We start from the raw sequence: 27,672 nt of genomic DNA, 5'->3' as shown, positions 1-27,672 counted from the left end.
CACTGACTAGGGAAATACAAAATAACTGAACAGGACTGAGTTAACGGGATAAACAAAGACTCAAAGCACGGGAACACTAACTATAAACAAACACTCACAGAAATACAAAACACTTCTTCAGGAACAGGTACAATCACAAGTGATGAACAAATCTCAATGAACCGACGCAAGACAGAGCACACTAGGAAAGCTAAATAGAGGGAACAATCAAGACACGACAGGTGGCACAGATGGGACAATCAAGACACGACTAGGTTAACAAGGGGGGCGGGGCAAGGGAACGAGACAACACAAGCACATGGCCCAAAGGCAAGGCCATGTGCTTGTACACAAAACACGGGTCTGTCATGATCCTGCCTCAAGACTAGGAAAAATCAAGGACACGAGGGCAGAATCATGACAATAATTAGGTTAAATGTTACTATACTGTCTTCTGTATTCAAATCAATAAAATAATGTTTTATTATATTTATTTTATTAATATAGTCATGGGCAGTCTATGGGTTTGTGGGGCCCTAGGTTTGATCATGAAAATGGGACCCATGATACTATAACCATATAACACTAATAACATGACAACTGCATTGAAACAAATGCACAAAAACACATCTAATTAAAAATCTGTGAAAACCAAGCAAATATAAAGACTATATACACACGCCTCATAGAGAGCAAGTCTTTTGTAGTCAAGTTAACATACAGATTAATTGCCCACAATTTTTGCTCAGTTTTTACTTGTCTTTATGTCGTTGTCTTTGAACTCATTGCCCAGATTATTCTTGGGGAGAGAAAAATAATAATAAATACGTGACAAGCCTTTGGAAACAGAAGCGCTGCCATCTAAACCTGCTTTAAACACAGGAAGCATCTCAAATAGCCACAAAGTAATCATTTACGTGACTTCTTCTGTGCATTTCTGACAACTCGAGCACTTTTGAGGAAGGTTTGAAATGTGCAGATAATAATACTGTACTCCATATACCAGCGATGCCATGCGATATGAATAAATTATGCAGATTAGCAATATTTATTTTTTGTTTGACTTTTTACTGCTTATACTGTTGCTGCATTTACTGTTGCTTGGTGATTGAAGTCAGTTTTTGATTGAAAGCTTATCTTATGCTCAGAGTTATATTCTTGGGTTTCACTGTCGCTATGGTTTATGTTAAAGGATGAGGTCCATGATTGTCTCCTTGCTCAAGCAGTACTGTGTGTTGTGTTACCTGTGTGCTGATTGTTTTTTGTCAAAGGAGAATAAAGAATGTTTATTTGGCAGTGACTGTACTCAAACCATTATATGTATAGCTCTCTGCATCCCCCCTTGACCCCCCAGGCACGTTAGGGCCCTAGATAACTGTTGTTGCCTTTATACAATAGGTAAATTGCTTGAAATTAATATTTTCCACACAATATTCACACTTTGCTCTCCCAGCAAAAACAGATCTAAGTGAATCCAAGGCATATTGAACTGCTGTGCTCAAACAATTTAGTTGATTGCTTAATTCAGTGACTCAATCATAATGGCAGTGAAATAATTCAGAACTGAATAATTGCATACTACTCTGCAATTCCTTCCATGGAATGATATGGTAAAAATAAAAGTAGTATGCTGTTCCAAATTCAGCAAGTCATTTATTTTATACCTAAATAAATCAGTGTTTGACTGAATGAATGATTCTGTGACTCGTTCATAAGAAAACAATCAATTTGACAGACAAACAGACTGACAGTACTTTTGCTTTTGTCAATTTTGAATTAAGTTGGATGTTCCAAACAGAACAAAAAATAAATAAAGAGTAAACAATAACAGAATTACCATTCATTTAAATGTAACATATTCTCTCCCTAAAAAAAAGCACAGAAAACACATACTACACAAATCTGAATACCTAGAAAGCAAACAAATAACATTTTAAAGCGAAGCAAAAGAATTGGGTAAGATTATACAATCCTTTTGTCTGTTTATGAATCTCGTCTGAGATGCAGAGAGGGCCAGAGGTAGTCTTTGATATGGTAAAGAGTGCCGCATGTCACTCAGCTCCATGCATGAAAGAGAGCAAGCAGAAGGGCATCAGAGGGGACCTGAAGGGAGGAGAAATCATTTAGTGTTGTGCTTTTTTAATTTGCTGGACATACACACACAAGCCAACACAAGCATATTAACTCACACTTCCTTCCCTAACAACCTCCTTGTCGTATATTTTGAACCACACACACACAGACAGAAAGAAAAAAGAAGAAAACATCAAAAGCCATCAGAGATTTCATCTATCTGTGAATTCACAGCCTTCCTACAAAGCCTTTTAGCATTCTGTGAGTGAGGGCGAAAGAATCACTCTCAGAACAGCAGCTTAAGGGCCATTACTTGTTCATTAGACAAAGAATAAACAAGAACCCAGCTATCTATATTTTTAAAAGAAAGATGTTGTAGGAAGTAAATCTGCATTGGGAAGTAAATCTGCGTTTGATCTCCAAGCAGGTTTTCTGAAAGGACTGTTTTCCCCCATTGCCTTTCAAATGCCTTGCGGCCTTGAGTTTCTCTGCAGGGCAAAAAAATATATCACTCTTCTAAGCAAGAATACACGAGAGTGAATACAAGTTTACACACTCCAGAAATGAATCACTCAGATGCTAAGCTACAAGGACTAGATTGAGAATGTGACTGAGTGAATCTAAATGGTTTATTCTTTAACTTAGGTGCGATATACACACTTATTGGTCATGCAAACAATTGAATATATTCTAAGCAACAGTGAGCCATTTAAATTCCTATATCAACAGAGCCATCGTTTCACTCCGCAGTAACCAGAACTAACAAGGTCACCGATTTTAGTAGCAAATGAAGATGTTAACGCCCACATGAACTTCTCAACACACTGCTAATTAGTTTGGCCGAGCTGTAGAGGGCTAATGAGAGGTGGTGCGTGAGCCACATGGTGTCAGACTGCTACAGGGATAGCAAGCGAAGGGGAAGCCGAGCGTGTGAAATCGGAGTGATGTTTAATTAAAACTACATGTCCTAAATGCTGCCAGCCCAACAACAGTCCAACACTCTTTCAATAAATGTCTGTCCATCAGGATGCTGCCTAATGAGGGAGTATGTGGTAAGGTGGTTCAATATTGAATTGAACTTGGGCTAGAAAGACAACTCACTCTCTTTTGTTCTTGATTTCTTTGCTTGGTTTTGAAGAGCTTTGTGCACTTTCCTCTTTGGCAGAATCTCAAAACGAATGCATTTTCTTCTATTATACTATAAGAAGGCCTTCAGACACAGTGTTGCATTCTCTCTTATGGATGCTTCTACATATGGCCAATCCTGCATGCTTGTTATTTACACTGGTGAGAAGGTTCATTAAAGCATGTTTGTAAATGTGCTTGTCTCATGATACGTCTTTTTGTGGAGATTCTAGGAAAACCTGATTGTGGGATCCCCTTGTCTCTTGGGTTACTTCACTTCTGAGTCTTTCTTTTGTCCATGTGCGCCAAAACATGATATATTATTAATTTATTTCTTAACACAGATCCAATTAGTTGTGTTTGAAAAATTCATAAGGAAAAGAGAGTTGTGTTCAATCATACTTTTAAGAAAGGAACTTTCTGATTATTTTATGTGCAGGGGATGTCTTGGGGAAATGCTATATTTAAGATGCAGGCAGAATTGAAGCCTTTAAAGTTGTATTGTCATGGCTGACACAAATGCCCTTTAAAAAAAGAATAATCTCACAATATGTTTAAACGTCTGTCCTTTAAATGTCTGTCCTGCATATATACTTATCTCTAATGAAAATCAAGATTAAATACCCTAACTAATGATCATGAAATAGTTATTTTTCAGGCACACAATGTGTGCTAAAAAATGTAACGTTTCAAATTCAAAGCTACTCATTTTTCAATGAAGCCTATGAACATACTCTGTGATTAATTATTGAATGCATGTTATTAACATAGAGCATTTTTTAATTTATAAGCATTTCCTGTCAAAACACACATTTCACTTCCAATCAAGTTTTGTTTTTCAGCTCCATTTGCCATCTTCCCAGCATGCTCTGGGTCATAAATAATTGCAGTTGTTTGATTGTTTGACCTTTTGCCAGTTTCACTTACACGGTTGCTGTTGATTTTGTTGTCACATTTAGTAGATTCATGATGTCAGGATGCATTTGCTCATCTTAAAATGATCAATTATTTGATTGTTCTCTTGTCGGGTACCTAATTATGTTGCATGCTACTGTATTTAATGAGTGTTAGTTTCATTACAAGTGCTCATGCCATGCTGTCAGTAGTTTAAACCAATAATCACTTTGCTCTCCATGATGTTTTTCTCATAGAAATAATGACAGGAAGTACACAGTGTTGATCAAGTTAAAACCATTTCAATGAAATGTCTGCTTTTCATAAAATTACTCTTTTTAAGCACATTTAAACTGCACAGGTGGCACAGAATCAATTCTGTAGTGGCATTTAGGCAGTTTTACACAGACCATTTCATGCTGCTCAGGGGTGGCATAAATGCATTTACACAACAATTGCACCTTAATACAGTACTTTGATTCTAGGCCCTGAGATGGGTCGGAGTAGGCATAATTTAGTTTAGACTTTTATGCCGCATTGTGTATTCTTAAAAACAAAATTGAGCAGGCACAGAGCAACCTTGACTTGACTGTTTAAAGATGCCTTCAGCTGTGTAAAGAGTACTTTAGAGTTACTTAATACAAATTTTTCTTTTATTTAAAATATGAAACTGATATTTAGTTGCCAACTATCTGTAAGCATGTTGGTTCTTACAGATAGTCTATATATATATATATATATATATATATATATATATATATATATATATATATATATATATATATATTTATAAATGTATGTTCAGTGATTCATTTTTATTTCTTTTTAAGTAGCTAATCTGAAGTTCGATTCTAAACGCTGCGTTTATTGATTTTGACGGCGATAAAGTATTATTTTTACAGTTAATGATGTAGGGCACACACGAAATTGGTAAGGGTTTAATTTAGCCTTTGCATTGTCCACTAAAGGGGGAAGGCAGTGGGCTGAAAGTCTCCCAACATAAGCAAATTGCCAATAAATTATGTTCTCTGCCGGGAGGGTGAGGGAAGAGACTGAATCACTGATTCAAGAGCGGGAGAGAGAGGGCGAGCGAGAAAGAGAGAGAAAGAGAGAGAGTGCGTGGATCGGACTGACTAGCACCGGCCCGCACGCGCCTGTCTATTTCCTCTTTCAGTGGTGTGGTGCACACGCGTTTCACTAGTTTAGTCTAGACAAGGGATTGGTTTTTTTTTTTTTTTTTTTTTTTTTGGAGGCGGCATCTCTTGTTTTCCTTCAGCGCGCGCTTGATGTGGATTAAATCACTCTCCAAACATCAATCTCGTTTCAGAGCGGATCAGCACCTTGGACAGCGGATGCCAGAGGTACAGTCTGCTGAACGGTCTGTTCGGATGAGGGAGGGTTTCCTGTCAAAATCATGAATTACCCGTTGTGCAATGAGCTGTGGCGAACACATAAGGCGCATTGTGCTTCCTAAATTAATATCAGCTTAATTGAACTGACTGCATGAAGGACAATTAGTTAATGGCTGGCTGGGTACATGTGTGGATAAAAGAAAGAAAAAGTATTGTGATTTATGTCGGCGCTTCTAATGGAGTAGAGTTTATAGTGCAGTTTCTATCGCTAAAGTATCCGTTCATGAATTCATGGGACTGCTAGTGCTTTTAGCTAACTAATGGGACTGTAAAATTGCTAAACTATCGTTAAAGATTGTTAAATGAAAGATGAGAAGAAGGATTCGCTGCATTGACAGATGATAGCCTCTATTGTCTAATGACGACGAATTTTTTTTTTTTTTTTTTTTTTTTAGATTATTTGAGTTGTTTTGGTTGTGAAACTTCGTAATATACATATGCTAAAAAGTCACTATTCAAACTGAATTTCTCTTGGTCTTGGTTGTGATTCGTCTCAGTGGCTTGAATCTTTTAAATCCAGCTCACCAAAATAATTCATTGATTTATTTATTTTTCTTCTGCAGGTTATTGTTACCATAATTGTGATATGAGTGAATCATTGAATCGTTCACTCGAAACATCGAGTCGAACAGAAAAAAGTTTTATTAAATCTATCAAAATTACGTTACTTGCTGGGCATACTATTAATCAATAATTTGTGTAAGCTCATCCGTAATTAATAGATTAAATTAATTCTAACATCACATTCCTAGTTATTCTAACCGAACGAACTGCATGCCCCTCTCAGCAGACCCCTGTACACAAATTGAATTATTTGTTCATTACGTTCGTACACGAAAGAATTTCCAAGTCAGTTATTGAAGGCAGGAAAAGCTATCACGATTCATTCGCTTAAAAGATTCATTAAAAAACGCGATTCTTTCCACGAGGGAAACCCACTGGCCAGTCTCCACACACTACAGCTTCATTAAGGGAGCAATATTTTTCTTAGCCTTTCAAACAATGGCCGTGAGGTGTGCTTCTGTTTTCATTGACTGAATATCACTGTAGTACCTCCAAGGGTTTAAAGGGGGTTTACAAAGGACCTGTCCATCCGTTTCCACTTACAGTACTGGCTCAGAGCCCGCGGGCATTTGTCTCGCGCGCTGCAGTGTGTTCTGAGGTAAGCCAAGAGGCGCCCCACGTGACACATAAACAACCTGAGGGATCCTCGAACCCTTTCACCTCTGGAGCATGCATGCACTATTATCGGTAGCCTTGAATATAAAATGGGTTCATTTAAAGGCAAATACATTATACCTTATAGTCTTACAAAAACGCCCTTAATCATATTTTACTGTTATTGCACAGGGGAAAAAGAAGAAAAAAAAAACGTACAGGTAAATGAACACATAGAGTAGGTCACGTACAAAAAAATATCAAACCATTGTTTTGGTTAAAAAAAAAAAAAGCTTCTACAATGTTTTGATCTACACATTGAAACCAACACACACACTGAAACCAACACCAACACATTACTCAAAAAAGAAAATGTGTGTATTTGACTCAAAACCATATAGTTAGGTCTTCTTCAATATTGTGACAGCATCCCTGCCTTAGAACTGCTCTCCTCTATGAATGCTCTATGACATTTTTAAGTCTTCTTGTCTGTTGGTCGATGTTTGTTGATTATGCCTTGTCACTTAATGATTTCCTTCCCGTCAGTCTCATTTCTGAGTGATAGAGTCTTTGAGAGAAATAAATATGTCATCTGATTAATATTTGTTTTACAGTGATTATGTATCTGTGCCTGTCACATTGGATGTTTTATGTAGTCACTGAACTCATACAAATAAGTAAGTTGCTCTAGTGATTTACAGTCATTTATGCAGGAAAGAAATTATATAAAATGGCAAACCCAAATCAGTTTTTATTTATTTTTTTAATCAGAAATTGATTGGATTATGCAGATTGATTATATTCCAGAACATATCCAGGTTATTGGAGGATTGAAGTTAAAAAGTTATTAGGACAAAAGATTCTGAAGATAAATCAGAATATTAATTTTTTTTTAGATAATTTGCAGAGATCATCTGTTCACAATTAGACAAGAAAAGAAAATAAATACGGTTAATTTCATGATGACTTTAAGTGACCTTTCCTATTGATCTGATCAGGGCACACAGCATTGTTGCAGGCAAAGCAGGCACTTATACTTTATCTCATTTCCTGTGCATATAAACTTAACTGGGTTTTCAGAGTGTCACACACCATCCATTGTCCATTATCAGGACATTAGTCGGTATGACTGGTACATCCTTACCCTTCTGCCAGCAGGCCACGGAAGTTCCCCCGGGGTTTCATAAGTGTGACATGACCGCCTCCATTTGCAGGCAGACAGGCTAACTGCCTCCCTGCCAGTCCAAACCCCCCGCTGGCTAATTACTGACACAATGTCAGCACGGACAGCTGGCAAGGCCATTTTGTGAAGTGAAGCATTTGACTGGGGTTGGCTGGAAGGAGGCCTTTCCTCTGAGTTTTGCATCTGTAGGAGGCCTGGATCCTGGCATCAAACAATGCAGCAGTGCCCATGAGGCAGCATGCTGAATGCACAGCCCGTCAGCGCTGTGGAATGATGGTTAAGACAGCTGGTTGTGCTTATTAGATATAGTTGGATTGCTATAGAGTGTGTGTTGTAATATGCTGGAACTTTCAAGGGGTAGCTGTCATTCTAGATCATTAACTATATCAGAATCAGACCTGAGTTTATCTGCCATATAAACATCTTCTTAGAAGAAAGGTGACTTGGTAAGTTGCTCCCAAGGCAACAGTAAACCCACACAATTCCAATAAAGAGTTTATGTAGTGCTGAAGTACAGGAGATAAATGTTTAATATTATGTTCAGAATTTATAAGCAGAGTGCATGCCATATATGTTAGATAAAAAGCACTTAAACTAAATATCACAAATTAATAAATGCATAATGTGAAAGTATGTGGAACTTTATATATCATCAGCCTTGAAACAGATGGTTGGCTGTATTATTACCCTAAAATCTGCTTTTAAAGAAATAGTTCACCCAAAAATAAAAATTTGCTGAAAATGAACTCACCCACAGGTCATCTAAGATGTAGGCGAGTTTATTTGTTAATTTGGGTATATTTTGCATGACATCAATGGATCTTCTGCGGTGAATGGGTGCCATCAGAATTCGAGTCCAAACAGCTGATAAAAACGTCACAATGATCCACAGGATTCCAGTGCATCAACTGACATCTTGTGAAGAGAAAAGCTGTGAAAAGTCCATTACTAAGACATTTGAACAAGTTTAAAAAGTAAATCTCTATCCTCTCACATCAAAATCTACCAACATATTTGTTTAGAACTATTTTGGACTGTTTTCATGTGTAAATGGTGCTTGATCTGTGCACATTTCTCTCCTTATTCAGATGATGACTTTTTCACTGGAGAAAGCAATAGGTGAGTCAATTTTCTGCAGTTTGTAATTTTTTGGGTGAATTCCTTGTAACACATTTGTCACTTTGAAAACATGCGTGATGTTGCACTGTCCCATCAGAAAGTTCTACTGCAGAATGCTATTAAACACAATAAATGATTTGAGATCTGGTGGAAATTACACTGTGGTGGAAATGTTCTGAACAGAATTCTGTTCAAAGTCTAGAAATATTACTTTGAATTAAAGTTGCAGTCCGTAACCTTTTTGTGTTCAAAATGTACAAAATTTCTATAGTAAGCGAGTACACCATGAATCCATTTTTTAAACTGTGTTTTAGGCTTGTCCTGAATTATTTTCAGACTATTTAGACTGGTTCGAGTATTTACTTATGCGGAGTAGCCCATTACCTGTTTATTAACCACTGGAGTGCCAAGAGTTGCAGCTTTAAGGATACATAAAATGCTATTAATGAAATTAGCTATTAAGCACTTACTAAGAAGATTGACAGCACTTATACAAAAAATGTAAGCACTCAAAGACAAATGGTGCAGTGTGCAAACACAAGATGCATCCATCCAGGCTCACGGTCAATAGAATATACTTTGTGGGGCTTGCATGCTTGTGCCAGCTTTTCTGTGAAAGCTAGAAAAGTCTATTTAAAAAAAAAAAATAGTTTTAAGCAAGTTTACTTTCTAAAAGTCCACAGGGTCAAAAGTACCAAAAGCGGATGAAATGTCTATGTAAAGTGGTTGGGCTGAATTAATTGCTGAAGTGTAATACTTAGTGTTAGGGGTTTAAAAAGGTCCCCAAACTGAGTTTTGGCAAGCACTGTAATCAATAGCATTAGTCTAAACCCCAAAAATGTACTCTGCCCAATTTTAGCGTGAGTAATTCATTGTCCCAACTGAACATTAGTTCCCATGACAACCTAGTCATCTATTAGTTCTCTGGCATTGTGACTGCGGTACAGTAGCCAACATGCTTTCACATGACAAATGTTGTAAAGCAAATAGAGTTCTTTTAGTGTGAAAGATGTCTTTTTAGAGCTCCGCTTTCACTTGCTTTTGTGCCGTGTGCTCTGTGAATGAACATATTCTTATGTGACAGATATATTAGTCAGGTTTGGTCCTCTTCCCTGATGCTGGATGACAGTTCATAACACTTTCTTCCTTAGAAATATCAGACAGTGAAATCAACTTGGGAATCCACATGGCCTGAAATACTCTTACCATCTAGACTGACTTTGTTCTACTATAATAATTCAACATGACACTTTGTCTTGCTATACTGAGCACTGTACCGAGTCGTCCTTTCAGAGTCACTTAAAATATAGCTATTATAGTTTTAACACCTGAATGGAGAGTGGCTCTGTCGTGTTTCTGTTGATCTACCTGGACAGGATAGTGCAGCCCTTCCATAAGAGCAGCATAAGGACAGAGACCTCTGAGTCTCGGAGCAGCAAGCGCTTAAGAGCGCATGTAGCCCGAATTGAATCACCTTTCAGAGAGAGAGAGGGAAAAATAAAGTGAGCCAGAGAGAGACAGAGGCAGCAAAGATATTTGCCACAGTGTGTGATTGCACTGGTTACTGCCTCTTTTGTAACAGATTTGGAGCTCTGAGTCGTTCCATTTTGTTGTCTCTCAGTGTAGCAAGCATAAAATTGGTGAGGCTTGTGTAGCCAAGAGTCTGTTTCTAAGCTTACTGAGATCAATTCAATTATTTCTTCCTAAATGCTGGAAATGGGGGTAACACTTTAGTATAGGGAACAATTCTCACTATTAATTTGTTGCTGATTAGCATGCCTATTATTAACATATTGCCTGTTTATTATATAGAATAAATTCTGCATCACCACAATCTACATCCCTAATCCTAGCCAGTGCCTAAACTACTACATTACTAAGTATTAACAAGCAGCAAATTAGGAGTTAATTGAGGCAACAGTCCTAATTAATGGTTTGTTAATGGTGAGAATTTGGACCTTAAAATAAAGTGTGACCGGGTTGGGTTGCAATGTTTATAATATAATATAATATAATATAATATAATATAATATAATATAATATAATATAATATAATATAATATAATATAATATAATATAATATAATATATAATATAATATAATATAATATAATATAATATAATATAATATAATATAATATAATATAATAATTGTTTACTGTAATTCTTTATAAAACTAACAAGTGTACCTGAGACCAACATAACATTAGAGGATAACAAATGTAATAATAAAAAAAAAAAAAAAAAATCTGCTTATCTATATTCTGTGGTTATGATCCTTTATTCAAGAACAAATTATGATGTTTAAAAGGGATAGGTCAACCAATAACTAAAATTTTATAAAATACTCTTCCTTGTGTGTTTCAAACCCAGCATGAAATTATGTATATCCATACAATGAAAGTGCATGGTGACTACAGCGGTCAAGCAAGATTTTTAGTAAATAATAATGAAAATGTTTGATTGTTTCTCACATATGGCTTCAGATGGCTTGAAATACAGTGTTTGAGTTACATGGACCACTTTATGATGCTGTTATCGTTTTTTTGTCACTTGTAGAGCTTTGCAGCCCATGGTCCCCATTCACTTACATTGTATGGAAAAGAGAAGCATGAACATTCTTTTAAACATCTCCTTTTATTTTCTACTGAAAAAAGAAAATCCTACACACATATCACAACTTCAGGTTGAGAAAAGCATGTGCTTATATGCATTAGACCTTTGATAATTAATCCTTAATGTCATTACACATAACTTGCCCTGATGTGATTTAATAAAATATGATGCACCTAAAGCAGTAATTCTGTTTCCTTAGCCACCTGCTTAGGCAAATATCATGAACATAATTAAAACACTTTTTATTAGACCCTACGGCAAGAAATGTAAATGTGAACCAGACTGCAGTTGAAACCCAAGTTAAGGTGAAGTAAATGACAGAATGTTTTTGGATTTTAACTAGCAGCCCTAAAAGGTCACATGGATTTTCCTCAGTCACTGTGGGCCATATCAGTTTCTACTCTTTCAGCTTTACACAATCCTAGTCCTCCGTCTCTCTTTAACGTGTCTAAGCTGTTGTGTTGCAAACACCTTGGGTTGCTCAAAGCTCCAGCTCTCATGTGAACAGAGTAGAAGAGGCACAAGAGTGGAAGAGTAGAGATACTCTCTTCTCCTTCTTAGCACAGCACTGGGGACAGTTGTGTCACGCTGAGATAAAGAATCTCGTGGACGTGAGAAAACTCCCAATGCCCAGTCTGCCAAAGTTCTGCAGTTTAAAGCCTCCCTGTCATCTTTAACCAGAATGACATAAATAGTAAGTGCAGAGCTTTCTGGGTCTCGCCTCTTGCCTTTGCCTGATTCTGTGGCTGAGATTCCCATGGGAATGACTGAGACAGTGGAACAATGCAGCTGAGAAATTAAAAGATAAATCCTGCCAGTGAGACAGGCTCTGCATTCTAATGTCTAATATCTATTCTAATATCTCAGAATGAAGTTGTAAAGAAGCCTCTCCGCCGTATGTGATTTTGAGCTTGATTTACTATTCTGGGCAAGATACAGCTATTAAGGGAATAGTTCATCTAAAAATGAAAATCCCATCATCATTTACTCATCCTCATGTTGTATGTATGACTTTCTTTCTTTTGTGGAACACATTTTATTAACCGGAATGTCTAGGCTGAGCTACAAAAAAAAGATAAAGGGAGAAAAGAAAATACAAAACAGTATATTTCAGGTCTTTTTAATCATTCTTAGTATTTATTTATTTAATTTTACATTAGGGGGGCCTGTTTTAAACTAAATACAGAATTAATATATTTTTTGAAAGATTTATTCAAAGAACATAATACCACATTTAATATTTTTTTTTTTTCAGTATAAATTAATTTACATGAAATCTTTCTTTGTATTATAAAATGGGGGTCTCTCACAAAGGGATAAACATATTTGGTGCACCATTTTATATTTGATATTTATATTTATAAACCATTTTTCTTGGGGCAAAAGCCTGATCAGAACATTGCTGTGTCCCAGTTAAATTTTAAATGTCAGTGAATATTAATCTTTGCAAACTTGAGAATCATTTTCTCCATACAATATTTCAGCAATCTGGTCAAAAGTTTTTTCTTCTTCTTCTTTTCTGTTTAGAATCAGATGACAGATGCGCAAATAAATCACTCTTTTAAACTAATCAGTCAGCGGGTTTTCAAAAAGGTCTAAACTTGTTGTGATTCAGTTTAATTCATTAAGACATTTCACTCACACACTGGATCATTTGCTGTGGTTTTTCACAACGGAATAGGAAACACTCTGTACACTGTATTGAACTACTCTGTACTGCAGGTAAATATTTGTACATCCAAAACAGTATTAAAAGAGTATTGGGGGCCCTTGGTTGGTATTAAAGTTTCAAAACCCCTGGTTTAGGAGACTTTAAAAGCAGAAAACAAAAGTAATAAGTGAGAGAGATACAGATTGGGCAAGGAATGACCTAAGAATACTTTGTAACAATAAAGTGATGTTAGGATTATTCAAGTGGAGTGTCAAGAAGAACAATTTGCAAAGGAAAGAAGTGGAGAAAAATATCAGAGAGAGAAGTGAGATAAGAACAAAGTAGGACAGCTATAGTACTTAAAAGGAAGTGTCCTGAAAATCTGAGAATTAAATAAAGTTTTGCATCTTTCACTATGAAAGTAGCCAGATCTTTATATGCCATGGGATTCTACTTTAGAATAATAATTTGTGGCAAAGTTTTTGTGAGCCTCTTAGCACCAAAGAAAACGCAACACGTATATATGCTTTCCTTTTTCACAGAGTAACACACTACAAAAAAAGGCAGCTTAAGAGAGGAGCTTGTGATTGGTGTTTCCACTTCCAGTGAAATGAAATGGCAGTGTTCAAAGAGACAAATCAATAGGTTAAGGGGTAAATGCTAAGTTGAGAAGAAAAACAACTGTTTTTGACAAAAATGCTTTCCATGGACTCAAAAGCTGTCACTGGAAGCCATTATTTTGCAGGGCTGCATTCAAACTTTTTGGCTCTTTACATTTACATGTAGAAAGTGTCAAGTACAAATCCTTTGGTTTGGTTAAATAGTGTGAAATGTCTTTTTCTGATATTGCTTTTAGAGACTACCTTTGGGATTTAATGTAATTTTAGTTAATGAACCCTGTCTTGTGAGGTTGAACCTCTGATTCTTTGGAGTGCTGCACCATAATGATGACAATTACTTTAGGGCTTAGGGCTATTTTGTTGCTAATGAGTGGTTACTAAGTCAAAAAGGCCATTCCTGGATCTGTGTGATATTCTGATTCCTACATATGACAGCTCCAGTCCCCCAAACTAAACTCTGCAGTTTTTATGTTTCTCTTGTCACTTCAGACATTTGTTACTATTTGATCATAAGTGCCATGCGAAGTGGACATCACTGGATATTCACCATGATTCCAGTGAGGACTGGAGTTGAAAACCGCTGGTCTAACCCTGTGTAGCAATTAGAAATTTTTTTTACATTCAATTAGTGTCACACCCCTGGACGGTTTGTTGTGTTTTCTTTCCCCATGTGCTTTGTGTGACCTAGTTTCTGTCTGTAGTTCTTTATGTCATTTGGTTCAGGTGTGTCTAGTTACATTATCTTTATTTGCCAACCTGCTTAAGTTGTGTTCTGTTCACTGTTGGCTGTTTGGTCTACTACAGTACATCCCTATGTGTGTTGCCTGTCTGTTCTGTTCTGTTCTGTCCTGGATTTACCCTTGTGGGGTTTTATTAAAGACTTTTTGAATTTAACTTCATTTTCTTTATGCATTTGTTACACCGTAGTGTGACAATTAGATTCTGTTTCATAACAACTTACAAATAAAAAATGAGGTGAGAAAAGATATCTAATCAATTATTTCTATCCTTAATAATGTTGTTAATTATATAGGCCAGTGTGTTGTGATACAAACTGCTAACTTACGCTTTGAACTATGCGTGTTGAATATTTCTGATTCACTAAAAATAATTGGTCATTTGTTTATTCAGGCAGCCCACGTGGATAACTCATTGAAAGACATTTCTTGATGATCTTATGCTTTGAAAAGACTTGTTATTCATCACATTAAACACATACTGTGAACTCATTCACAACTTGGGTTAAATATGATTTTTTATATATAATGGCGTTACAGCTTTATGCTGCTGAAAACAGTGCCAGGCTGGGAAAAAAGTCGCAGTACAAAAGTTTTCAACATTGATAACGATGAGAAATGTTTCTGGAGCACCACATCCTATCAAAATGATTTCTGAAGGATCATGTGACACTGGTGAAGACTGAAATAATTATGCTACAAATTCAGCTTTGACATTACAGGAATAAATTACATTTTAAAATACAATAAAATTGAAAACAATTGTAATTATTTCACAATATTACTATGTTTAATAAAATAAGTGCACAAAAATCTTACTGACAGCAAACTTTAAAGTTTGTGGAAAGTCTGGTCACCTATGGTGCTTTTCCACTGTGTGGTACAACACAACACAGCTCGGCTCGGCCCAGTTTGCGTTTCCACTGCAGTTTAGTGACGCTTTAGAGTGGGCGGTAATATTCACATGTCGTTATTAAACTTTTTCAGTCTGCGTCACTCCATCAAACTGTTGGTGGATCAAAGAGAGGAACATCTGTACTTCCTTAACAGACAACAAAACAGCCATATTTTGGTTGTTTAAAAAGTTGCGGTTGAATTCAATCCTTCGTTGGCTGTGCTGATTTACAAGGGGCTCTACCATACACCCGGTGCAATGTGGTTCTGGGTGCAAGTGTTTTTTGCTAGTTTCAGCCTCATCATTTTTACATCCTGCCCCACGCTGTTTAAATAGGAAATGTATTTGTGCCCATTTGTGCGGTCATGGGCGTGCTGGTCTGAAAACGAGGTGTGTTCAGGGGCATTGTTGGCGTGTTGCTATTTTGAGGCAACTGAAATAGACTGCGCCATTGACTTAAGACCAGGTTTTAGTTGGTCAATGGGGCATTCTATTTCAGTTGCCTCAAAATAGCAGTGTGCCAACAATGCGCCTGAACACACCTCGTTTTCAGACCAGCATGCACTTGGCCCCACAAATGGGGTAGTTTTTTTTTTGTTATATAAAGAGCATGTTAGTATAGGCAGGTGCACAACGCGCATACACTTTGCTTATTACACACATAGGGACGCGCGTCAGCACACAAACAAGCCAAATATTAAAAATTAAAGGATTGCAATGTAAAAGATTATTATTGCGTAGGCTACATAAATATAAAAATGCCTATATGTCGTAATGAATAGTCATTGCATCAGAATTAGGCTACCTATTTGCTCGCGCATGAGCAGATCCATTTCCTCTCTGGATGCAATCTGTCTTTGCACTTGAAAATTTCACGTGTAAATAGGAAATTTGCCATGGCGCAAGCACAACTGGCTCTTACAGGGAATGGGAGATGAGACTTTGATTGGTTTATAACACACCCATTACTCATTAAGAGAATAGGGACAACCCTTTTAGACCATTTTTTACTGTCTTTAAACTAGCAAAAGTGGACTCGGACATGCCCTAAGTGCAGCTGCACCATGCACTTTAGACCTTGCACTTAGATTGTTAAAATAGGACCTAGCATTGTAAAGTCTGTTTGCCTTTCACACTCCGCTCCTGCTGAGAGTATATGCTAATGCAGACTTTCTATGATCTTCTCATCTCTCAGTGCATCTAGTTTCCAATACTTTCTCATTCTTCCGTGTGCCAGCAGATGCTGCAAGGTCAACCATCCTAAGGCACGATGGAGACTGTCAGACAGCCCTGAACGGGCACCCAGGGGAGGTCTTACTTTGATTATTTAGGCTGAGGACAAGCATTTGGTGGTTAAAGCGTGGAAAGGGATTCAACATGGCATCACGTCGGCTGTTTCTAGGCTGCTGAGAAGGCTTTGAACATGCAACAGTAGTAAGAAGCACCCCTAAGGATCCCCCTCTCAGAGCCAGTCATCACAGATCCTGTTACTGCATGCTTCATAGGGATAAAGCAGCTTTTAGCGTGGCCACAGAGATGAGAGGAAGTGAGACAAGTGGAAGTGAGGCATTTAAAGGACAGAATGAGCGAGGTCACGGCAGAAAGAGGGAAGCAGAAGTTGTGCTTGGGGCATATCCCCGACAGAAGTAATGTACTCTCTTTTGCACTCTTCTGTGTTTGAATGTGCAAAATATTTAAGGCTCTAGGCACTCTGTGCCAAGTTGGAAACTCACTGATCTGAGAACAGATGTGTTTTCTTCTTGTGCTACTACGCAGTAGTTGAGCTCAAAATATCACATGCATCCGGCTTTTGGTGGCATGTTTTTGCTTTTTCTCTCTCATAAGAGTCACTCTTTTGATTTTTCTTTGGCCTTGTACACAAATTGATGTGTGATTGATCTACTACCAAAACTTTGCAGCGTCTACCTACCTGAATTTTCTGTTTAAAGAAAGCAACGTCAACTAACATTTATAATGTTACAAAAGATGTATATTTCCAAAAATGCTGCTCTTTTGGACATTCTATGCATTTTTTACAGTTGGTGGAGTGAAGGAGACGTTCCTACCCCTAAACCTAACCCTACCCATAATTTATTCCTAAAATCAGTGGGAAATAATAGCTGATTAACAAGGGTGTAGAAGCACCTAACTCTGGTTGTAAGCCTAAAACTGAATTTTTCTGAAAAGTTATATATCAATTCTGATTGGTTAATTGGAAAGTTGTTTCAGGATCAACAAGGATGTTGATCCAGGAACATGTTGTACTTGGTAAAATTACGCTCGCCAGGGCTGGATGGGACCAGCGGAGGCAAAGGAGACAAAGGAGGGCTGGACGGGACACAGAGCTCTGGGGCCTGCAGCCAACACTGGGCTTAACGGGGGATAAGGAGCCCTTCCTGGGCTTAACAGGGGGCCAGGAGCCCTTCCGGCTCTTAATGGCGGGTCAGGAGCCCTTCCTGGGCTTAACTGGGGGTCTGGGAAGCGATTACTACGGGCTTGCCACATTAATCACTGTTAGGCTTGAGTTGAGGATTGCAGTGGGCTTGGGTTCCAATCGACAGGCAATCTTGACTGCTGAGAAGCTGGCGCTCCTGGGCTGAGGACTCCAGTGGAACTTTGGAGGACTGCAGGGAATTTGGGGTTAGGCATGCGGTAGGAGCCGTTGGAGTGGTATGTGGTGGTTCTCTGTGTGGGGTGAGCTGGGTAGACGCTGTGCATTCCTGCTGGAGTTGGATGACGAGGCTTGGGAAGTTTCCTTACTTCCAAATCAGAACTATTTAAGAATAGCACAAGATTAATCAGCTCGATCAAAGTATAAATCACCCATCAGAAGATCACAGTGGATTATTTCATCATCCAACTATAGCAGGAAGCACGCACCTACAGTGGTGTAGTGCCAGCTCACCCCGGTTAGAGAGCTTGAGGAAACCCTTCACATATCGCTCCAACCTGAGACCATCCTGCCGCAAACCCCACAGCACTTCCTCGGCTGTAGTCATCGTGGTGTGTTTTTCAGTTACAGTTGGTGAACGAAATGACAATTAGGAGTTAAAGTAAAACTAGGTCACAGGTGAACTGAAAGCACAATGAAAAACAGACCAAAAACTAAACATAACCCTAACTGCATCAAATAATCCTGAAAAAAACATGGTTTCCACAAAAATATTAAGCTGCATATTATATCAGCATATTAGAATCATGTGACATTAAGACTGGAGTAATGGCTGCTGAGAATTCAGTTTTGCCATCTTTGTTCTTTTCCCAAAAATGGAAGAAAGTAATACCTGTACAAAATGATTAGATTTTTTTAGCTGCACCTCAGCTGGGTTAAATTAAAGCTGTGGTTTTCTGCAATAATTCTTATAACTGTGTTGTTGACTGAGGATTGTTGACTAATAGTCCAAAACAAAGGTTACTATAAATAATATGCTAGTTGTAAGAATAACATCTAAATATAATGTTTACTGTTACTGTTATCTGTTACTATTTTTGAGGCAAAAAAAAAAAAACACAAAAAAACACACACACATTAGTAATGCATATACTTTAAAGCACTTCGATGGGATTTGCTCTAAATAGCATGCAAAATGTAGCATTGGTTGTTTGTTGATAGAGTAAATATTGTTCCATGGGCTTTAACTCAGAAAGCGTGTTAACATCAAATGGAACATGAACTGATGTTGCACTAAAATACCCCAAACCCATGGAGGGGGTTTACTTCCTCATTTGGGAAGTGCATGTGGTCTCTTTGTCTTAAAGGAGGGGTCTTGGCCTGTCTCTGGGCAGAGACAAGATAGCGTTATGAGTCTGTGTTGCTGAGCTCAGACTGCTCTTTCTGAGATAGCTCCACGGGGAGCTCTTCCTCATTGCAGCTGCCAGGCTGGATGAACATGTTGATATGATTACTGGAGAGGCCTTCAGGCCGTCAAGCTTTCTATCTGATTCTACTGAGCCCTGTTTCCTCCCCTCCGGTCCTGTCTGTTCCTGACTGACCTACTCACAGACTGCATTCACTGTGCCAATGATACGTACATGGTCACATGGGGGAGAAATTACAGAGGAAACCAATGTCAAGAACATGTCTGGGACAGATTTCATCCTCGATATCAAAAAGAAAGAAACAAGAAATATTTTAAGCTTCCAAGATTTTTTTAAATACATTTTGGCATTATTTTCAAGCTATTTAAGCTAGTTTCCATGGGCAGCTTTTCAGATTTAATAAGAATAAAAAGAAGAAGCAAAAAAAGAAGGGGAAGGAGAAAAAGATGCAGCTTATAATAATAATTATTGGAAAATTTTAAAAATAGTTTTAACTGTTGTTGTTGTTTTTTAAGTAACAAAAATAAGAATAAAATAATGTATAATTATATATATATATATATATATATATATATATATATATATATATATATATATATATACATACATATATAAAGGGGTCCAGGGACTGCCAGGGGGGAAGAGGGGAAAAGAAAAATACATTTATATAATGACAGATGAGATACAAAATGGCAGCTTAAAGTAAATATTTTACTATTTTACTATTTTATAAAAAAATTCTATTTCAGAGTAAAGAATAAATAAATAAAAAATTAACATGAAAATATGCTTTCTTGAAACATTGCCGGTTGTCCTCCCCACATCTTAGTATTTGTTTTGTGTTTTAAACACAATTTAAATGTAAAATTAAAAAGTATTTAATATAAATATAATAACAAGAATGTAAATCCTGGAGGAAAAATCAATAATTCATATGCATTATGGTAATCATATGAAAATGATGGCCAATATGATTTTGTGGGGGCTTTTAAAATAAAATAAAACAGGCCTCATTTTCCTAATAATTAAATTTAACTTCCTGCTGTTTTGTTTTTGAAATGTGACCTGGACTTGTTTTTGTGAGATTCACCCAACTAGAGCAGAATGCAAGCTCATTCATTACCTTACAAAGCCCCTCTCAGATTTGCAGACTCTCGCCATTTTAATTAAGTGAATGAGGGGGAGGACTGCAGTGGATAGAGGGAGAGAGGTCAATCAATGAGTAGAAGAGTTGAAAGAGAGTATGACACAGCCCTGGAGAGGACTCCAAAGAGATGGAGGAGGATGAGAGACCTGGCTCATGAGGGCTGGGGATGATGGACCAGATGAAGGCCAGGAGATACAAGGACAAGCTCAGGTCCTATGTGACAGAAGTAGCATTCTCATAAAAGAGTCATTTTCTATAAGAAATTCTAAGTGCTGAATCAGTTTCTGTTAGAAAAACTGATGGACAAATCACTTTTTATAAGAATAACTGACTGTTGAATCGATTCATATAATGATTAGTTGACTCTCTTTTCATACTCACAGAGAAGATGTGGCATTTTCACAGAAAACACAAATGCACTGGGAATGTTCAAACAGCAGTCTGTGTTTATGTTTTGCAATACCAGACCATATATCCATGTGTGTCCACTGAAAGGGCTTCAGAAAACTAGGGTCCTTCTGATCTCACTGTCTTTTGCTGTAATAACACCAAGATGAAAAGAGGGAAAGAGCACGAAATCCTCCACTTCAAGGCAAGTTGGAGCACAGAGGCTCTTTTTTATTTTTCATTACTGAGCGGAAATAAGAGTCACACTCATTATTGTTTTCTTTTATTGGGGGTCTTGGACTGACAGATGCCTGTTACCACAGCAACAAAGCAACTTCTTTGCAGTACGTATATACAGTATATCCAAGTATATCCAGCCCCTCACTATTTGCTGAGCTGTCTGCAAATGTGTGACAGAGCCACAGGCTTCTGCCGGCTTTTAAATAAACTACTTTGTTTTTCTGTTTGTTAAGTATGCATGAGAAATGAAATATTAAGCATCTTTAAAACTTACTTTCGAAAATATCTTTCGGGAAAGCTTGTTGTGTGCTCATTGAAAATTAATAAAGTGTCTCCAGCTCGATGCTGAATGCAAATCAACCCATGTTTAAACTTTTTAATAAGCTTTGTCCATGCTTTCTCTGCTAAGTTTGTTTGGAAGTCGCTAGATCTGTGTCAGCCTGGGAATCAGAGGTGTAAACAACTAGTGAAGATGCTAGAAAGCTTGGATTGAAACTGACGGGCCTGTCATGGCGTATTTACTTTAACTGTTAAATAATTGCTTTCTTTCCCTCTATTTTTATTTATTTTTTTATTTTTGGGGGAGTTGATCATGGTAATAAATGCACTTAATTGTCATGAGAATGCATTTTATAAAACGCATTATTTAATTTTATTTCAGATGTTTCTCCTAAATTTCCTTTAAAGAAATAAAAATTTTATGCAACAAAATGAAAATTGAAGTAATGAGATGAAATGAAAATGTATGTGAGATCAGTCTGGTCTTTTTTTTAGAAGACACATCTGAGAAGCAGAAATGTCTTCAATTGTGCATCATTTATTCCCCTTGCTTTCTTGGAGAAACAACTGAGATATTATGGAGATTTCATTTATAGGGGTTGTAGCTGCAATGCAGCAAATTCATGTGCAATTTATGTTCTGTGCAACTGTGTTGCATTTTGAAGCCATTAGCAAACATAGAGTACTGCCTGGAATGCTTTGCCTTATGGGCTTCTGCGAGTGTCTAAGGTCTGTCTGCTTCACAGGAGGGAAATATTCCTCATGTGGGTATTGATTGGGCTGATGAGCTCGCTCCCTACTGCTCCAGACACTTATTTGCTCCCATGTGTTTTGCCACTTTAATTAAACTCTTGATTTAATGCTCTCACTCCATTGCTCTCTTCACTTACAGTACAGTTCATTGGGAGAGGAATGTGTGTGGATGTGCTTGTGTGTCTGAGAAACAAGACCAGCTATGTAAAATCCAAAAACATCTACAAAAAACCCTGAACTGCCATAAGACAAAAAATTGTGTTTGTTATTGTTGCATTTTTTATAATCCTTAATATCACTTGTAATTTGACTTTATATTGAACAATTGTGACTTTGTTTTTAAGCGACTTTATATTCCACATAGCGACCTTATTTCTCGAAGTTGCAACTTTTTTTCTTTTAATTGCAAATTTATATCTCCCAGTTTGACTTTATATTTCACAACTTCACTTATCTCAAAATTACCTTTTTTATTACATTTTTTTTACTCTTAGGCAGAAACAGACTTCTTATAGAGCCCTAGGATAGAAACTCAATTATATCAAATCAAACAGAAAAGTACTTAAAACAGATTTTAAATTACAGTAAATGGAGCAAATTAGAATTTTATCGTTTCCTAAATGAAAAAGAAGGAAAATAAATGAAAATCATATAAAAAGCAGAAGGTCATGTTAAAAGAGATTAGACATGAATAGTCTACCTTATTCATATTTATATTTGTAAGTACATGTTTAAACTATTGAAGCAAAAAAACATTCAAAAGAAAATAGAATCCACAAATCATGCTTCGTGTGATGCATTTAAGTCTCAATCTGTGGTTCTCTCCAAAATAAATACTCTTCCGCTCAGCTACACATTCTGAAACTGAACAGATGAGAGAAGTTCACAAGGTCAGAGAGTCACGTTGTCAGAAATGAAAATCTGTGCGCTAGAATAGAAAAGAAAGGGAGAAGAAGGAGGCCGGAAGCAATGTAGAGGCACACTGCATAACCAAATTCTGTTCTGAGTATAACAGAGCAGTCATATTGAAAGAACAGACAAATTAAGTTACTGCACATGTCAGAAACAAGACTGTTGATACTTTGTTATATGTATTCATCTATTTTGTGGGATCTGAAAATGAAACATGATTTAAACTGGGGTCACTCAATAATGTGTCACAGGGCAATTTATCTGCACATGTCCATCAGGTCCCATCCTTACTTTACATAATGTTTCAGATGCGGTATTGATCCACTGCACAATTTACACTGAACAGAGCCAGAACTCCTATCCAAAGCTAAAAGCATTGATAAATGCAGGTACAATTATGATTGCGGAAACAGCAGAATACACAATGCAAGATATACTGCCACATGCACTCTAAATTGTTCTTCAACGTCCATTAGTTCTCCATGTATTTCTCTTAGTGTACTGATTTATTGTGCAAGATTGAAAGATCTCTTTAAGATAGAAATCAATCACTTGAGAAGACTGTGAGCAAATTGTCTCAATGTTTGCTTCCATATATATCAAACATGAGCAGCATTGACGTGAAGTAACTAGCAATAGATTGCGGTGCACGAAATGTTGCTGTGATTGGAATTTCATACATCAGAGAGTAGATCAACACTAATCTGTTTAATCTAATTTATGTGCTGTTCCCTAATATTCCATCTGAAATCTAGTCACGATAACATCCAGATTGTGACCCGTGAGCTTAGTCCTAATAAGAACACAGTGCAGTCGAGAATATTTTCTTTCTCTTAGATGCCAGCATTTCAATGTTATGCATTTCTTTTACACTTCGTGCCTGCTGCGCATACTAAAACTTGCAAAGAATCAGCAGAATTTTTTATTTTTTTATTGTCATTCACATCGTCACCTCACACCTAGATATCAGAGTCAGTGCACATCCAGTAATATCTCGCTTTCCAGAAATCCGAGGGTTCCCTGCTGCGTTAGACTCATCATCACTTATTATTACTTTCTCAATAGAAACCGTTGCTATGGAAGCTGGTGACTCAGAACTCATAGGAATATTAGGGAATTATATTCAAGCAGCTGACACTCTCATGTCTAAGTATGGATACTGCTGCATAGCGAGATCTTGCTTACAGGACCCCTACAAATAAAAGAGGAATTTCAGTTTAAAGTATTCAAAAGTGTTCAAGAGAACTTGAGGAATTATGTAAGGGGGGGAAATATCCTGAGATCATAATTCAGGATACATTGCACCAGCTTACCAGCATTGTGCACTGTAAGTGACTAAATGCTTACTTTTACACACAAAAAGTATTCCTTTTTGGATATTTAAACATGGCAAATTCAGTGTCCTTCAAATCAGCTAAAGTCAACATAAAAGGCTTTTTAAAGGAAGGTGAAATCAACCCAAGGACTTGTGGGATGGTTAGTTACAAAAGATTGTGCTAAATTACCACAGTGACCCCTAGTGTTTTGTTTTAAAGCTTCATCAGCTGGAACAATGTCAAAAACATTCTCTGAAGAGAACACATTTTTCTTTCTTTAATTCACAGGTGCTCAAAGCCGGCAAAGCAGAAAGAGAGCTGTGACCACCCATTCCGCCTTCACGACTGACAGTGCACTCAGCTCCGACGCAGGAGTGAGAGACAGTGACAAGAGACCAGCACAGAATCCAGCAATGCTGATTATGTGGGTCAGCTGACACAGACAAGCAGGCCCATGTCGGTAAGGTCAGGAAGTCGACACAATCTGGCTTCAGCAGTGGATAAAAATACAGATATATCACGGTCACGTCGAATCAAAGCGATATTGACATACCAAAACTAGTGTGGAGGCCATGTGAAGCTCGGAATGCGGTAAAGAGCAGCCATTGGACTGTGTGGAGCTTTGCTGAACAGGCTCCTCAGTCACCAGCATCAATGGACAACAGTGTGCTCGCCATGAACTAACCTTGCTATTTGTGAAGGGTACAATTTGTTCGTTTTTCACTTTGATAAAAAGACGGCACCATGGTTCTGCCACCACCAGACAAGCGGCATGTGTGTTTAACCACCATTGTGATCATGACCAGCATGGCCTTCATGGATGCCTACCTTGTGGAGCAGAACCAGGGCCCACGCAAAATTGGGGTCTGCATCATTGTCTTGGTTGGAGATATTTGCTTTCTTATAGTCCTGCGATACGTGGCGGTATGGGTTGGTGCCGAGGTGAGGACTGCGAAGCGTGGCTACGCCATGATCCTCTGGTTCCTCTACATATTTGTTCTGGAGATCAAGCTGTACTTTGTCTTCCAGAACTACAAAGCCGACCGTAAAAGTCTGGAGACAGTAGCTCGGAAGGCATTGACTTTGTTGCTATCGGTTTGCGTACCTGGACTCTACCTCGTCCTGGTCGCGCTCGACAGTATGGAGTATGTAAGAACCTTCCGGAAGAAGGAGGACATGCGGGGTCGACTCTTTTGGGTGGCACTTGACCTTCTGGATGTCCTGGACATCCAGGCTAACCTTTGGGAGCCTCAAAGGACAGGTCTGCCCATCTGGGCCGAGGGTCTGATGTTCTTCTACTGCTACATCCTGTTGCTCATCCTTCCTTGCGTTTCTCTGAGCGAGATCAGCGTGCAGGGCGAGCATGTGTCACCTCAGAAGATGATGCTCTACCCGATCCTCAGCTTGGTGACCATCAATATCGTCACCATCCTCATCAGAGGCGTCAACATGGTGCTGTTCCAAGACAGCAGAGTCTCGACCATCTTCATAGGGAAGAACGTTGTTGCCATTGCCACTAAGGCCTGCACCTTCCTGGAGTACAGGCGACAAGTAAAGGAGTTCCCCCCACAAGATCCAGCCGGGATTGCCATGGAGATACAGCAGAACTCTGTGCCACACAATCAAACTCTACCAAACGCCACGACCACCCTCCCAGAAGAGCCCTCACCGGTCCGTGAGGTCATTGACACGTGACCAGAGCTGACAAAAACTTGAAAAGCCTTTAGTGTTATGGGGGAAAGAAGACAACCTTCATGAGTTCAGACCGGCACACGATGAAGTATCCTTCTGGTCTCTTTAGAATACTATTTTGAAGAATTTTTAATGTCCTACTCATCTAAGCTGAGTGTTCAAAGACCATTGATGCTCAGATGCACAAATGGTGGCTCACGAAATCCTGATTTTAACCAGATTTTGTAATTTCAAGCAACTGTTTTGTGATGTTAGATATGAGATGTTTGTTTCATGAGATTTCTGTTATGGTGGCTCTCATTGCGCTCCACATGGTATCCACACAGATTTCTGTAGAATCTGAATGCTCATCATTTTCAGAGTTTAAAGTTGCCTTGCCCCTTGTGTGTTAATTTATGAAATATTTTGGTTAGATTTAATATGCTTTCAGATATAAATGAGTGTCCAGTACTCTCAGATTACCGTGTACAAATGCTTTTCGTACTTTTTGAATTTTGAAAATATGTTCCCTCTTAAAATAAGTGCATAAAATCCCATGTAGGCTTGCTGATGATGAGCGAAAATTGAGAAAGAAGCATACCAAGGTCAGTCCACTCCTACCATAATCTGTAAACAGTTCTGAAGTAAAAAGTGAACTGCAAATTATGTTTTGAAGATTTATGTAGTTTGAAGATGAAAATGATTTTTTTTGTGTGTTAAGAAGTGAGCATGTTTTAAAGTGAAACAACTCTCACGGGGTTCTTTTCCTGGGGATTACAATGGGAACTAGAAACTTTTAATTTGCCAAATTTAATTTCCAGTCTTTAAGAGTTTTGTACATGTGTATAACGAGAACAGAAGACAGAATGAAACAAAGTTCATTAAAAAACAGATGATATTGGATGGTAATACATGAATTAATATATAATCCAGTTGTATTATAATTATAATTACAATTATTTTTAGTATCTTGTTTCTTTTCTTTTAGGTGTGACATTTTAAATGTTGCAAAATGTAATAAAACCTATATAATCTCGAAAGTGTGGTGTGTTGGACATTGACAGCTGAAATATGCCTTACAAGCATAAATAAGCAGCAAATGCAAATCCAGCTAACACTGAACGTCAAGGTAATCAAAGTCATTCTAAGTGGTAAATATTAAACACACGGCATTCACTTCCACACCCAGACAACACTTGTGGCAGAACCACTGAGAAATGGCAGGGCTGGGTGATTCTACATGAGCTTTGAGACGCAGTTCCACTTGGTGAGAATGGGGTGCAGAAAGCAATTTGGCTACTGCTGATTGGCTCTGGCTGCCATGTAGGCCAGCTGTAGGGAGTGATAAATTACAGTTCCTGTGATCCTCAGCCCTCTCATCCATCTCACCGTTATAGAGTTTCTATAGGCTTCCTCACCACGAGGCCTGAGCAGCTGGAAGATTTCCTACACCACAATTCTCAGTCCTAACAGAGACGCTGGTGCATACCATAAGAGCCCTAAATTCTTCCTCTGCACTTCTGAACTGACATGTAGACACTTTTGACACCTGGAGATAAATGCTGAACTGTGGGAGTCAATCACTTTCTGCTGAAATGTAATCCCCAACAAACAGCCTATAAATTACTTCTTGGAGGCTGAATACTGAACCATCCACGCAGGATTCGTGAGAAGAGTTTTTAACAAC

At 37.9% G+C, this 27,672-nt stretch overlaps 1 protein-coding gene across 2 annotated transcripts; it reads left to right on the top strand.

Moving 5' to 3' along the window:
- Nucleotides 1–4,954: 4,954 nt before the first annotated feature.
- On the top strand, nucleotides 4,955–27,672 carry tmem121aa (transmembrane protein 121Aa). Of its 2 annotated transcripts, XM_026285811.1 has the most exons (3): nucleotides 4,955–5,432; nucleotides 8,913–8,943; nucleotides 24,603–27,672. In XM_026285811.1, the coding sequence occupies exon 3, from the start codon at nucleotides 25,059–25,061 to the stop codon at nucleotides 26,007–26,009; it is 951 nt and encodes a 316-aa protein (XP_026141596.1). In that variant the 5' UTR covers nucleotides 4,955–5,432; nucleotides 8,913–8,943; nucleotides 24,603–25,058; the 3' UTR covers nucleotides 26,010–27,672. The 2 variants fall into 2 exon arrangements, with proteins under 2 accessions (XP_026141596.1, XP_026141595.1); XM_026285810.1 differs by lacking the exon at nucleotides 8,913–8,943.

Source organism: Carassius auratus, chromosome 17 (assembly GCF_003368295.1).
Source record: "Carassius auratus strain Wakin chromosome 17, ASM336829v1, whole genome shotgun sequence".
NCBI lineage: Eukaryota > Metazoa > Chordata > Actinopteri > Cypriniformes > Cyprinidae > Carassius > Carassius auratus.
Note: the sequence above shows the minus strand (reverse complement) of the source record. Positions and strands in the feature narration are given on the sequence as shown.

What these genes read in the sequence shown, in the direction of transcription:
- tmem121aa (XM_026285810.1), top strand. Translation starts at nt 25,059, where the DNA reads ATGGTTCTGCCACCACCAGACAAGCGGCATGTGTGTTTAACCACCATT.